This window comes from Callionymus lyra, chromosome 19, assembly GCF_982586985.1.
Source record: "Callionymus lyra chromosome 19, fCalLyr1.hap1.1, whole genome shotgun sequence".
Lineage (NCBI taxonomy): Eukaryota > Metazoa > Chordata > Actinopteri > Syngnathiformes > Callionymidae > Callionymus > Callionymus lyra.
In genome coordinates this window covers 16131869-16146733 of record NC_141836.1, presented here as the reverse complement: position 1 = coordinate 16146733, position 14865 = coordinate 16131869, and the positions used below count along the sequence as shown (strand labels likewise).

General features: G+C 38.0%; 1 protein-coding gene across 2 annotated transcripts; it reads left to right on the top strand.

Annotated features, from left to right (window-relative positions):
- Window positions 1–3039: 3039 nt before the first annotated feature.
- Window positions 3040–13931, top strand: uckl1b (uridine-cytidine kinase 1-like 1b). 2 transcript variants are annotated; one of them, XM_087780790.1, is made up of 15 exons: window positions 3040–3341; window positions 5370–5563; window positions 6339–6445; window positions 7228–7398; window positions 7630–7701; window positions 8337–8526; window positions 8665–8726; window positions 11050–11069; window positions 12364–12462; window positions 12521–12614; window positions 12899–12961; window positions 13045–13167; window positions 13231–13338; window positions 13420–13576; window positions 13635–13931. In XM_087780790.1, exons 1-15 carry the CDS (start codon window positions 3274–3276, stop codon window positions 13706–13708), a joined length of 1602 nt encoding a protein of 533 aa, XP_087636916.1. In that variant the 5' UTR covers window positions 3040–3273; the 3' UTR covers window positions 13709–13931. The 2 variants fall into 2 exon arrangements, with proteins under 2 accessions (XP_087636916.1, XP_087636917.1); XM_087780791.1 differs by lacking the exon at window positions 11050–11069 and adding an exon at window positions 9495–9511 and having other exon boundaries at window positions 3041–3341.
- Window positions 13932–14865: the final 934 nt, after the last annotated feature.

The following is a 14865-nucleotide window of genomic DNA, read 5'->3' as shown; positions in this document are numbered from 1 at the left end:
ATTAATGTCATTATAGTAGAGACTATATATATATATATACTGTATATATATTATTTCAAAATATAAATCGTTTTTAAGACTTTTACTATTTTCTCTTTTTCTCTCTCTCTCTCTCGGAAATGATGTCTGAAGTCTTCAGGAAAAACGTTCAGGATGAATACAAAAAAGTGTTAAATCATAATTACATGTTATATTTAGACAAAATACACAGAGTGAAATTCTATTCAACATACAATTTCACTCTGTGTATTTTGTGTTTTGTCTAAATATAACATGTTATTATGATTTAAGACTTATCATTTCCTATATATATATATATATATATATATATATATATATATATATATATATATATATACATGTAATTATGATTTGGTTATTTCAAAATATAAATCGTTTTTAAGACTTTTATCATTTCCTATATATATATATATATATATATAAATATATATCTTTTTTTTGCAGTGATCATGCAAAAAGGCTTATTGATAACGTTATTTCGTATTTTATTACAATGTTGATCCTAGGTTCCCAGGTTTATAAGTCTGTTTGTCTACTCTTGGACGGGAAATGACAAAAGTCTTAAAAACGATTTATATTTTGAAATAACCAAATCATAATTACATGTTATATTTAGACAAAACCGGATACAAATACACAGAGTGAAATTGTATACACCCTGAACGTTTTTGTTACACTTTTTGAGTGTTACTCATTCAAGGGATTCTATTCTATTATGTTGAATTATGGAAATTGTAGTCTCTGAGCGAGACGTCGGCTCCAGCACGCAGCACGCTGATCGGACTACAACTCCCACCATGCCGTCGGGCTTCGCTCCGAACATCTTGAGTGTCAACAGCTAGCTAAAGCAGCGAGGAACTAAGGCTGTCTAAATGGACATAGAAGACAAAACGTCCTCCGTGTGCCACAGGTAAACAGTTCAAAATTAATAACCCACCCTTGGTATATGTTGCCTTTCTCTATAGTCATTGACAAGTTGTCGGTTTTAAGCATCTTTACGGAAATACGAGCCGTCCACGCTGTCTCTCGGCTTTTATCATCTTTTATCATGAACATCACTTTAAAAAAAACAACAGCCATTCATCTGTGACAAAAAAACGTAGAAAAAACATTGAATCTTCCCAGTTTTGTTCCATATGGCTGTTAGCTAGTTGCCATACTTACCACGAGGTTCAACCCGAAAATAACATCACCGTGTTTTAAGCTAACATGCCGATGACATGCCATCAAAAACCCTTAAATATCAAAATATTAAACACTTTTAAACCGATTTTGTATTAATACAAAAACAATAGGTCACATTGCAAATGAACTAACTTTTGATATGGTCTTTTCCACTAAATATTTAACGTTGACAGTGAAACATGTGGTTACGTTTGGATATACTATATGTTTTACAAGCTATTTGCATCCACATTTTTACTGACATTGATAGATATCCATCATAATCCCTTCATCTGAAACACTTATCCTTCCTACGACACTAGAGAGAGCTGTTGCTTCTGCTTGAAGATCCTCTCATTCAAGGAACTACTTCCGGTTGTTTTTTGGTTTTTTTGACATGTGTTGGCATTTTGGTTTTGACAGTAAAGCAATGGGTAAATCTTTGAGCAAAAACTTTGTTGACAAAAAAAAAGTGCCCAGCATACAATTGGGTTCTTTATTGTCAGTTTTGACCTACTTTCTTAAACAGTTAAGCATTCATATTTGGAATTAGAGGCATGTCAAAGTAATGTGTTACAAGTTAGTTAGCTGAAACCTGAAATAAGGTCATTCAAACACTTACGATTCAAGATTTTATTTATTATTACACACGGTATAGAAAGTATGTTTACCTTTAACACCAGTCAAATTAAAAATATTTACAAGATAAAGATAGTTCTCAGTATAAATAACTAGTAAATCATATTTATCTTTTTAACTTAAAGTGATAGTTCACCCAAAATTCAAGTATCCTTTTCCTTTTTAGCTTTATAGGCAAACATGTATATTTATTTTAACGTAGCGACTGGTACTCAATAGTCTTCGTCCAAAAAGACAAACTTTAAAACATCCAAATACCTCCATCTCACTTGTTGTAAAGTGTATCTTGTATTGACGCCTCGACATGAAGAATTGTTTTGAAAATAAGTCGGTATATTTTGAGTTTACATGAAAATTGACTTGCATTTTTGCCTATAATTAAAGGAACAAATTACTCTGAGAGAAAATATTCCCAACCATTAAACGATCACTTTAAGACATTGTTGATCAACATTACATTACAGACAAATGTAATAGAGATATTATGTTCAGCAAGCAAACGTAGTACAGGTCTGTTTCTGTCTACCTTCCTCGCTCACAGGATCAGTAAATATCTGACATAGTAAACAGCTTAGGTATCCTCTTTCAAAACTTGCTCTGCAGCTGTCTTCTTGGTGAAATTTTCAGAATACCGTAGGGCTCTGAAACTATCATAGAATATCACGTTTTATTTTACCTTTCCTAAAGAAATTGCATTCATTCTTGATCGACCTATGTCGTGCGAAACGATCATGTCTTGCCGTGACTCAACAAGTCTGCTGCGTGTTTTGTGTATCTACACCGCTTAGGGCTGTTCCCTCAGAGCGTCTGCCGGCGTAGCAGTGTTTGGTTTCATCACGCTGTTTGTCGCTGTCAGGGAGGGGAGTTTGTTTGCTTCGGCGACACCTCCAGAGTAAAGCGTTGAACACACCGATGTGTGACTCGTCCCCGATGAGAGGGAAAAACATGGATATTCCGAAGAAATTCAGAAAGCTGCAGGAGGTCGGCGCGAGCTGTCACCAGCTTCTGTCTCGACCACTGCGTGGCACCGGCTGTCAAAGACAAATGACCGGAGCTTGGCGTGTGTGTTTATGCGTGTACCAGGCCTGGGTCTAACCTGCTGCTATTAATACCACCTAATGAACATAATCTGGAGGGTAGGTTATCCTCTTACATTTGTTGGCTGAGGGGAGGGCTGGATAGTGAGTGAAAGAGGAGGGAAAAGCTCAGCACTAGTTTCACATTGAACACTCTCCCAGGCTACACTCAAGTCTCTCTCTCTCTCGCTCTGTTGCTCCATAGTGTCAAGGAAATGGAAAGCTAAACTGATGTTTAAAGTTTCATTTCCAAAGCGTTTCCCCTCAATAGCGCCCACTTGTTTATCTCTGTTCATTGGTCAGTCATAGCTGATAAGTGTATATAAATATAAACACAACTTGGTCAGTTTGGTCAAGCTGTTCTTATCTAGTTATGAGTTCTCTACCGGCGTATTCAGGAGCTAGAATATCTGGATGTTGGAATTTAAGATCTGATGGCGGGTAAGTGCTTTTTTTCTTTATTTGTTTATCTGTTCAATTATTCAGCGTATGTTGTTCTGCTCGGCGTCTTTGCACTCACGAAGGTGCTTGACTGTTATGCAATTCCTGCTTCGAGCAGTCTTGTGTTTACTGTCGTGTTTTTAAGATGTGCACCTGGGCGAGTATAAAATGTTTGTTTTGCTACGTACAGAAACACACTTGTTAATATCATATTTGACTTTAAATCGATTTAGGGTCTGTTTTCGTTGTTGTTTTCAAGTACTCGCTTGTGAGTTGGAACCTAGATTCACCCTCCAGCCGGGAGAGAAATCCACCAGGTGTTTCTCTTCTGGGTGCAAAGAATGCAAATATTTTTGTAATTACAGGTCAATAGTTGTATGACCGGTTGCGTCAGACGTGCAATTGACCAGTGGCCAGAATTAGAAGTGATCTGCTGTTGCCCTCAAGACGCTCCTCGGGATTATTAGCACACAAGTACAGTTTCATGTCAGGACGAGAGTGTATTGTTGTTGAAAAAAAAAAAAAAGTATTTCTTATTGCAACCTGGAGCTATTATCGTATGAAAAGTTGTAGTATTCATTAAAAACCTATAGTTTTTATCAATTAAAATTACCAATTATTATTAAATCATTTTTATTAAATAGCAAGTGTTGAATGTGAAATTGTCAAGAATGTCTGAAGGAATTATTTTTTTCTTTTAAAAACAAAAACCCTAAGGCATTGAAAAAGTTTGTTTTTTTGCAGTGATCATGCAAAAAGGCTTATTGATAACGTTATTTCGTATTTTATTACAATGTTGATCCTGTTATGTTTATAAGTCTGTTTGTCTACTCTTGGACGGGCTGTAATGAAATCTCAAATTCGGAAGAATGAAGGTATTATCATATCATATTATTGACAACAATACAAATAGTTTATATAATATAATATCAAAACAATTATAAATAAGCTCCATTGAGTTGAGTTACTTTCAGTTTTGATTGTCTCTTAAGTTTCTATTCATGCCATCTATGTGTGAGGTTTTCCCATCAGGCATCTAAAAATAAAGCACAAATGGGTTTCATTGTTTCTTTTTAACTAACAATCTCAAACAAATGAGATGCGGCATTTGTCTCAAAGTGGTGCAAATGAACGTGCCTGATAAGATCTGGGGTCATATTTACTCACATTTGCTGTCCTTGACCTTTTACGACCCCTTTGTGCTTCTGCTCTGCATGTAGACCTTAACTCGCTGATGTAATTCCTGTCACGTAATGTAATCATCCTGTTTTCTCTTGGCTTCATTTAGGTAAAGTAAATAGATTTTGGATTTAAATCGATAGAGACGTGAGTGACGGATGCACCGTTCTGAGGTGACACCTAAAAGTTGTGTTGACATTTCATTGTTGATCGCAGTCGTTGGCTGAATTGCGAGGCTGTCTGACAAAACAATTTGTTGGGTTTCACCATGTTGTTCTGCTATCTAGTGAGATTATTAGCCGGGTTAACATCTGCTGCACTTTGCTACCTGAACCAGTCTTTCGTTGCCGCTTGTCCAAAGCTCACTTGGTGGTTAAAAAAAAATGGAGGGAACAAAATCACCTGACGGGTTAACCTTTGACAAGAGACGAGACAATTGCTTTTCATCAAAATTTATAGCTACAGAACTTGCTGCAGGCTTTTATGAATCACGTTTTATTACCTCAGGGTGATGGATGAGGTGATCTTGCTTTGCACGGATAATATTTCCCTCTTCAATACTTGTTGTTGATTGTCATGCAAATGAAGGAATCAAACTAGCTTAACTCATGTCAATTCATATTTTTAAATAAGATGATTCATCACCAATTATTTATAAATCTTAATTGAAGTAATGAAGACAAAAGCCTATTATTTATCCAACTGAAAGTGGAATAAAATTTAAACAAATTGGTTATAAAAAATTATATATACAAGCAGCCTAAAATAAAAAGGTTCTGCCTGTTTGTGTGTAGATAATTTCATGGGATGTTTTTCACATACTTAATCTATATATGTATGTTTTTGCAGTGGAGGTGGCGATGGATCTCTGGACCGCCTCCTTCCATCGGTCACTATGGGCCTCTCGCCCAGAAAACGAACCACCAGCCAGTGCAAGTCCGAGCCTCCTCTGCTGCGGACGTCGAAAAGGACCATCTACACCGCCGGCCGACCTCCCTGGTACAACGAACACGGAACCCAATCCAAAGAAGCCTTTGTCATCGGTATGGAACCTTAATTGGATCCTGTATATTTAATTTTATTGTTTAAATCTAACAAATACATTAAAAACGTAAACCTTGGCAGTGGCTTTAAGATAAAGTTAAGTTGCCTAAAATTATTTTTCAACAGTTTAATATTCCATTATCTTATGAGTAAATGAAAAGTTGAAGATTAAAAAACGGTCATCCTTGTCCATGAGTCATATCTTCATGTCCCTCTTTGTTGACTTCCTGTTACATTAAGACTAAAAAAAACATTGAAATTTGAAAACTGCCACTGGGATGTTTGCCGTTTCCACATTTAACTCAATTTAAAACACGTTTTTTGTTGAATATAAATATTAGTTATCTAGTTTCAAATGTGTCTTTGCTTGGCAATTAAATTCAAACCAAGTTTACAACTTTTATATTTGATATATATTTAAATGATTAAGTAGCATTCACTTACTATTTCATCCATTTATTTATTAGGCTCATATTTATTTGTTTTTTTTATGTAACAAAGATGAATTTCTACCATACAAACTTCAAATATCTTCTCAACTCTGTCCTATTTCTTATTAGAATCCAGGTTTAACTCATCTTTTCTGACAATTGCAGATTCAAATTCAGAGCCGGCCTTGTGTAGCTGTTGATCAGTTGTAACTATTTAAATTTACATTTAAACTGGATTGTCTTATTTGACAAGGAGATAATATAAAGCTGACATTTATCTCGTCGGGGTTTATTTGCTCATGAAAGCAACAAGGTTACAAAAAACAATCTTGTCGTCACACAGGATTGTGCGGCGGCAGCGCCTCAGGGAAGACGACGGTGGCAAGAAAAATCATCGAGGCTCTCGATGTGCCATGGGTGGTTCTCCTCTCCATGGACTCCTTCTACAAGGTTGGGGTTTTTTTACCGAGCTAGATTGATTTCAAAACTATCCAAGGAGCAACTTGTTCTGTTTTATGGCGTGTCTCCACCAGCCTGGTGGCCTCAGGCAAGAATTCAATGTTTTTGAGGAACACAAATTACATTTTTTTAAAAGTAGTTTGATGCCTTAAGGGAAATAAAGGGATTGAATAAAGTTTCTAAGTTGAGGGGGGGAAAAGAGCTGAAGTGCTGTTGCCATCACTCTTTGCACCCACTCTGGTTATATAATCCTGTCACTATCTCAGGGTAGGAGGGATTTACCAGCGACTAATGACACTGTAGTCAACCACTAAGTTACACTTTTAACCGACGGTCACGACCCAAACCTTCCTAAAATACATCTGTTTCAAGTTTAGAACGTCTTTTTTTTTTTTTTTGTTTGCTCAAAGCACATGTTCGGTTGTAACTCCAGATGGTGTTGTTGCTGTTCTGAGCCCGCCAAATGCCAAGTCTAGAGTTTTAATGCTTGGCCACCCTTAGGACACACACACACACACACACACACACACACACACACACACACACACACACACACACACACACACCACCTGGTCCCAACGTCACAGCGGCACATGATGCCCGCCTAAATTTAGGACTCTTCAGCAGCTCTTGAATCTCAGCGCCACTGAATAGTCAAAGCCTGTGTTTGTTATGTAACACGCTATAGGGAAATCTTCCTTCTTGGTTATGCAAAAGGTTGTGTTTACATCCGGGGAAGTGGCAGCTTTGAATCATCGATGGTGTCTCCGCAGGTGCTGTCCGTGGAAGAGCAGGCCCTGGCTGCGAGCAACGACTATAACTTTGACCACCCCGACGCCTTCGACTTTGGCTTGCTGACACACACCCTGCGCAAACTGAAACAAGGGAAGAGTGTAAAAATCCCCGTTTATGACTTCACGACCCATGGAAGGCAAAAGGAATGGGTACGTCTCCGTTGACAATGCCTGGCTTTGTGTAGCCATCAGCAACTCTACACTACAAACTTGTGCAACATGTTTATCCAAAATATCTCTTCAGTTTATGTTGTGTTTATTTTTTTAAAAAGCTTTTCTGCAGCAACATTTAATAGCAATATATTTTTAAGACTGTCTGTCCTACTGTAAAATATCAGTAAAACAGTGTTCAAGGTGGTAATAAGCATGTGTCTCCTACAGAAAACCGTTTATGGTGCCAGTGTTATCATCTTTGAGGGAATTATGGCTTTCGCAGACAAAGAACTCTTGAAGGTATGTTGTAAAAATCTTGTCTTTCTTTGTGAGGCTCCGTATGAATATAAATCAAGTCCACTGAAATATCTCAACTATATACAGTACATGATTTTTATTTATGAAATGTAATGATTCATAATATTGGTTCCGAAAAAATATATTCCTAACATTATTTAAGTTTACAAAGAATAAAGGATATGTTATTCCTTTTCTTTACCCTTTTAACTAAAAAAAATAAAAAAAATCCATGTATTGTTGTATCATGTATTGAGAAGATCATGTTGTTTTCAAAGCAATATATTCATTTCTTTCGATCCTTAAATTGATTTATCATTGGAGGTGTCTGGGATCAAATAAAGAGTTTATGCAGTCGTCCTAACATGTCTTTTGGTTAGACTTCATAGAAATCTAAGTAATTATCCACAAGTTTACGACGATATGCAGTGTGTAATTTAGATGAAGGTATGAGAAAAAAGGGTGTGATCCTTGTTATGAGATGCTTCGGGTGTGTCAGTTTCACCATATTTTATCTGTTCTTGGCTGTCAATAGAGTAGACTGTTTTCAACAGACGATGTTTATCTTGATATTCAGCCCGATTCCAAGAGACTTGACTAATCGCCACGATTGACTTATTCCTGATCTTCCGTGTCAGTTGCTGGACATGAAGCTCTTCGTGGACACGGACTCCGACATCCGGCTGGTGCGGCGGCTGCGGAGGGACATCACCGAGAGGGGCCGGGAGATCGAGGGAGTCATCAAGCAGTACAACAAGTTTGTCAAGCCTGCCTTCGAGCAGTACATCGAACCTACCATGCGACTCGCAGACATTGTTGTGCCCCGAGGTGAGAACATTCTGTGGATGCATGCCATGTGCTTTTCTTTTTTTTTACCCCTACTGACAAGAAGCTCCAATGTTGATTCATGTCTCACATTATTATTGGATTAATGTTGTTTAATCTATGTTGTTGTCATGACTTCAGGTGGTGGAAACATGGTGGCTATCGATTTGATTGTGCAACACGTCCATAGTCAGCTTGAGGAGGTGAGGGATTTCACACTTGCATCTTCAACTTAACTTGTTTTTTCTCCTCGTTTAAGTGTTTAATTTACTGTTTGAAACTGTACTTTTTCTTGAGGAGGTGAATTATTACAGTACGTTAAACAGCTCCCTCCAGTGGTTGCCTAATGAACCGCACTTTGGCTTGTGACTCCGTGTCTTTAAATTGATTAATTGATTAAATAATATATTACGACACTTTTAAAGATTTAAAAGAATATAATAATATTTATGATTTCAAAATCAGAGAAAATGGAGTTTCAACATCTTAGTTTAGTTTTTGTTCTGAGTCAAACATATCCTGTTTTACAATTTTGTTGCCACTATTTTTGGATGTTATCTTGTTTGGACAACATGGACAACATTAATAAGTAGTTGTAAATATTATGTATTGTTGCTTAATATAAGATGGAGAGTAAATGCTGTATGTGTTTAACAAAAACTTTGTACTGTGTACTGTAATAAAAAAGAGAAGCAGCGATAATACAATTAATCTATAGCCAATAATGTATAAATTACAATCACCCGCCTAACCCTAAATCATTTTTGTTTATTTGAAAAGTGGTATACTCTGTGTATTGGTTGCCGATGGTCATAATGTTTCAGCCGGAAAAAGAAAGCGAACAGGGAAAGCAGCTTAACAGCCGCCTCATCTCCGATTAAAGTGCTTTTATTAACACACATTATGCTGATGGATTGCTCTCCCACTCTGTCTCCCCCCCCTTTACCCCTTCATCCCAAAACGGCACACAGCGTGAGCTCAGCGTCAGGTAGAGTAGTTTTCATCATCATGTCTCAATTCTCTCTCCTCCTCATCATCTTCACCGTTTCCCCCTTTGTCTTCACCGGGAGGGAGAGAAACAAGAGTGAGCGACACCAACGTCTGCCTGGGACTGACATGCTGACTGTAAACGTTACTGACTCGATACACTCGGGTGATTTACGGTTCATACAAGTCACAGTTCACTTTTTCACTTCAGATTATAGTCATGAAAAATCAACTAGAGATTGTTAAATTTTGTTTACTAGTAAGAACGTTTATACTTAAACTGTTTCTGTGTTTAAATACAAATATCTCTTTAATTGATACCTAAATGCACTGTTTACATTATGGCTTTAAGGCAAGCTCAATAAAGAGCCTTAACTTGATGGGAAATAAATTTTAATAATAAAATAAAAAACAAGTTTTAATAGAAAATACTTTCAATACAGTGGTTCCTTGTTTATCGCAGGGATTACGTGTAAAAAAAACAACAACACATTAAACAAATGTTTCACGTATAATTTTAACTATTGAAATGCATGTTGGGGCCTCCTTGCCCTCTTTATAAAACTTTTCCAAACACTCTAACATTTTACACATTTTCGCACACTTTATACACGCTCAAAAAACAGGAAACTACATTAAATTATGAATAATTACAGCACGTGAATGGAAAATGGTTCCATTTACAATATTGACTTAGAACTTTTTTGGCACCATAAGTAAAGTGGATAGTTAGCGCCTCCTTTTTAGTTTCTGTGGTGATGTAGAGGTTGATCTGATAAGAATAAGAAAAAGAAGAAAATCAGTGAGACTGCAATGGACCACTTTATTATTTATATGATATAAAAGCTAAATACTTTAAATGCAGACGCCAAAATGGAAAGAAGAAAAAAAAAAAAAAACAGTGAAAAATCAAATGCTCAATACTCGTCTAACCACTGACTTCTCCGTCAGTTTATTCCCACTGAACTGTGACTTCTGACTCAAGACGTGGAGAAATATTGAAAATCCGAGCGAGAGAATTGAAGTGTAAAGTCAGCACTGGCTGAGACAGATGTTGGTGTTCCTCTCTTTCTGTCGTCGCGCCTTCTGTGTCTAAAAATAGTCGAGTCACTGACCCCCCCCCCCCCTCCAGTGGCAGCTCGAATGAAAGACGATAAAAGAAGGCAAGAAGAAGAAAAAAAAAAAAAAAGGTAGCCACAAACTTTCCAATACGCTGAGTCTTTTCCACGAAGCGTCAGAGAGGAAGTGAGCTCGGTGGCTGACTTTAGACACAGGAAGTGCCTGTGAACTGAAATACCAACTTCTGTGTTGTTCATGGTTAAAGAGTGACAGCGAAGTGTGTGAACCTCCCACGCGCTGTGACGTTCACACATCCATCGCAACCACAGCTTGTGTTTGCTTACATTAGTGGAATCTGTCACACTTTGCACCATGTATCGTCCCTTCATCCAGCTGATGATTTATTTATTTTTTTCTTCCTCTCATGTGCTTCCCTCCATCCTTCTTTGTCTGTCATTGTCCCTCATTCTCCCCCCGTAGAGGAAGCTCCGCTGGGATATGTGAGCAGATTTGTTACGATTCCTCTTTGTTCTTTGCATCTGCATTAGGGCTGAACGATTATTGAACAAAAATATAATTGTGACTATTTTCCTAAATATTGCAATTAAATATGCGATTATTTTTCAATGCCCTCTTTTTTATTCTTTTTTTTCTCTGATACAATAAATAATTCACTGCATTCTGTTTATTTCATTAAGAGTGTTTACGTCTCTTACTTGTTCTGCTCGGCATAAAATTAAGTTAAATCGCAGTCTTATATAAATATAAAAAACATGTGATTATTTTATCACAAAAGCAATTAATCTTTCAGCCCTAATCTGCATTGTGGTGTTTCTTTGGGTCGGCACACAGTGATACCAGTCCACACTGATGACGGGTGTGTTTGTCACCTGCTGTAAGGAAGTATATCAGTGTGTTGTTGATTATGGCAATTGTTTTTTAGGATTTTTTGATAAGTATTTAATTCAATATTTTGATGGTTGAAAAGTAGAATATTTTTGTAATAATTAAATGTAAAAAATAAATTCAAAAAACATTTTTAAATGTTTTTTTTTTACACGAAAATAGTTTGATATTTGTTATTCTTATCAAGAAAAAAAAAACAAAATGCAATATTTTTTATTTGGTGCCCTTTTAAATGCATTAAAAATATGGTACAATTGTGCCACCATGATTGGCTGAAATTTCGATTCTAGTAGCTCTCAGTGCTCTTTTGTTATTGTCTGGTGAAACCAATAATTTTATATCAAATTTAAAAGGCAACAATAAAAAAAAACGTTAATTTTAGAGAAGGAAATATTTTTGAATTATTAGATGTGAGAATTTCAAACACTGTATAAAAAAATTAATTATTTTGAAAATATTCCATTATTTTAATTCAATTATACAAAGCAAAAACAAATTTGGCCTTTTTATATAGAAATTATGGATTTAAATTGTATTTAAAAAATAATTTAATGCTTCAACATTTCAAATGTAAATCCCAATATTCTGACAGCACTGATTTACTTCCATCAGCAACTTTAAGTTGAGGTGTGTTTTTTCAGTCACTGTGTGCTGAACGGATTGGTTTTTCGTTGCTTTATGGTCTCACAGCAGTGATGCCACTTTCAACACCCGCCCAGAGATGGTCACTCGGATACTTTGCATGAACTTTAATCAAGTGTGTGTTTGGTTTTCATCCTGCTCTCACACACTGCTCTGGAGTGAAGATTCCTCCTCACTCCTGGTCATCTTTCTAAATTCTACTCTCTCTCTCCCACCTTTTGTGTCCGCTTGTCGCCGCGGTAACAGGGCAGCCCTGGCCTCGGCCCACCAGGCTCAGCCGCTCCCCCAGACCCTCAGCGTCCTGGAGAGCACGCCCCAGGTCCGGGGCATGCACACCATCATCAGGTAGGTCAAGATGGGCTTATTTGCAAGTTGAAATCTGACGACTTGTGTTGTGACTCAGGAACAAGGAGACGAGCCGAGATGAGTTCATCTTCTACTCCAAGAGGTTGATGCGACTGTTGATCGAGCGAGCGCTCTCCTTCCTCCCCTCACAGGTGCGACATTAACTGTAGTGATGGAGAATCAAAATTAGGGATTGAATTTAAAGCTTGATACTTTCTCTTTTTTATATTTTTAATTAAGATCGATTAAAAAAAAGTTTAATTAAAGTTATTAACCATTTTTTAATCCGACCCACTCGTATTCCCTCGTAAAAATATTGAGTGTTAAATATTCCCTCGGATCGTAAAGTTTCCCCCACGGGTCCATTAACGCAACTTTTAAACTTTATCGCTCGCGAACAGGTTTAACGTCTTGATTTATGGTTGGGTGTGATCAGGTCCACACGGTCAAGACGCCACAGGGGGAGGATTACGAAGGCCGGAGCTTCCACGGGAAGAGAGTGAGTCGAAGATTCCTTTTGGGTTTAACTCTGTCATCGGCGCAGGAAGCTGATGCAATTAACCTGCTTTTATTATTACCCAGATCACCGGAGTCTCCATCCTGCGCGCCGGGGAGACCATGGAGCCTGCGCTGAGGGCCGTGTGCAAAGACGTGCGCATCGGCAAGATCCTCATCCAGACCAATCAGGACACGGGAGAGCCAGAGGTACGGGGACGACTTTTTATGTCCGTTTAAGTCTCGAGACTGAAACGCTTTCTCTCTCTGCAGCTCCACTACCTGCGGCTTCCCAAAGACATCAGCGAGGATCACGTGATTCTGATGGACTGCACCGTGTCCACCGGAGCGGCCGCCATGATGGCCGTGCGAGTCCTGCTGGTGACGCATCACACATCGTACACATTCCATTATAAAAACCTTACCGAGCCGCTCAACAAAGCCTGTTTATCCGCCTTCCAGGACCACGACGTGCAGGAGGACAAGATCCTCCTGGTGTCTCTGCTGATGGCGGAGATGGGCGTCCACTCGGTGGCGTACGCCTTCCCTCAGGTCAAGATCATCACCACGGCCGTCGACAAGAAGGTCAACGATCTGTTCCACATCATCCCCGGCATCGGTGAGACTCCTTTCCGTCCGTCCGAACCCATGTCCCCTCGCTAACTCTGCCTCGACAGGGAACTTTGGGGATCGCTACTTCGGGACGGACGCGCCCCCCGACTGGAGCGACGACGACGACATGGCCTACTGACCGTTGCTCGGTGAACCCCCCAATAACCCGCCACATGGAGAACGATCTCTTTCAGGCCAAAGACGGGCGACCAATCGTGGAATGTAAATGTACAGTTAAATTATTCACCTTTTACCTGATTATGTTTTGATGAAGAAGATATTTTTATATGTAGATCGAAAGGATGTTTGCCAGCCTTACTACTGTTGAGTTTTTGATCTAGATTGATCTGAAAATTGTTTTTTTTTTAAAAAAGGCGATTTGCACAAATGTTTAGCCTCGTCGGCGTATCGATTAGAAAAGTTAGTGCCTGATGCTCCGGTCGGTGCCTGAGTGACTCGTCCATGTTTCAAAGTTTCACTCCTCTGTCCATCAACGCACCTGGAAGTTGGTTCATATAATAATAATAATTTATTGCTTTTATTTGTACAAACTTGATGCTTCAGGTTCATATTTAAGCTGCTGTCCTGCAAAAATAAGATTGTCACTGTTGTTGTTTTGTGTGCCACTGTTGCTTTTGAATAAAAGTGCAATATTTCCACTGAGTGTGTATTTTTTCTAACTCTAAAATGTAGTTTAATGACAAGTTTAAATCTGCAAAATACTTTTAGCTAAAGGTTTAACGCCAACATACCATCTAATTTTCGAAGATATTATTAATTGTAACACAAAATATAAATCACAGAATTTAATAAAATGTATTCAGTAAAGAAAAAAACGATTTTTCCATTCACTGTTAAAAAAAATGGCAGAACAGGAAGAATACTGTCGTCTTTCAGAGAGTGACCGTAACTCATGTCTATCCAGTAACACTTTAAGGGTGAGATTTTACTGACCAGTCAAACTAATTAATTAATTTGAACAATCGAGTGTTCAAATTAACTGTGAGCTCCTGAGAATCAACTGCTGCTTTTGTGGTTGAAGAAGTCAGTGGAAAGTTCAGAGACGTCCAAAAAACAGGAAGATGCTCGTAGAAGTGAGCGAGAGAGAGAGAGAGAGATGGAAAGTTGTGGCAGAGCATCTCTCGCTTCTTCACTCTCTTCCTGCCGGTGGTCTCAGGAGTGTCACACGTGTAGGTAAGAACCGTAACTTGTGTGATTTAATCTTTAACAGACAAACTGTTTTTACATTTTTTCAAGATTTATTTGAGGTTTTTTTCTTGCGGGATGTGTAAATAA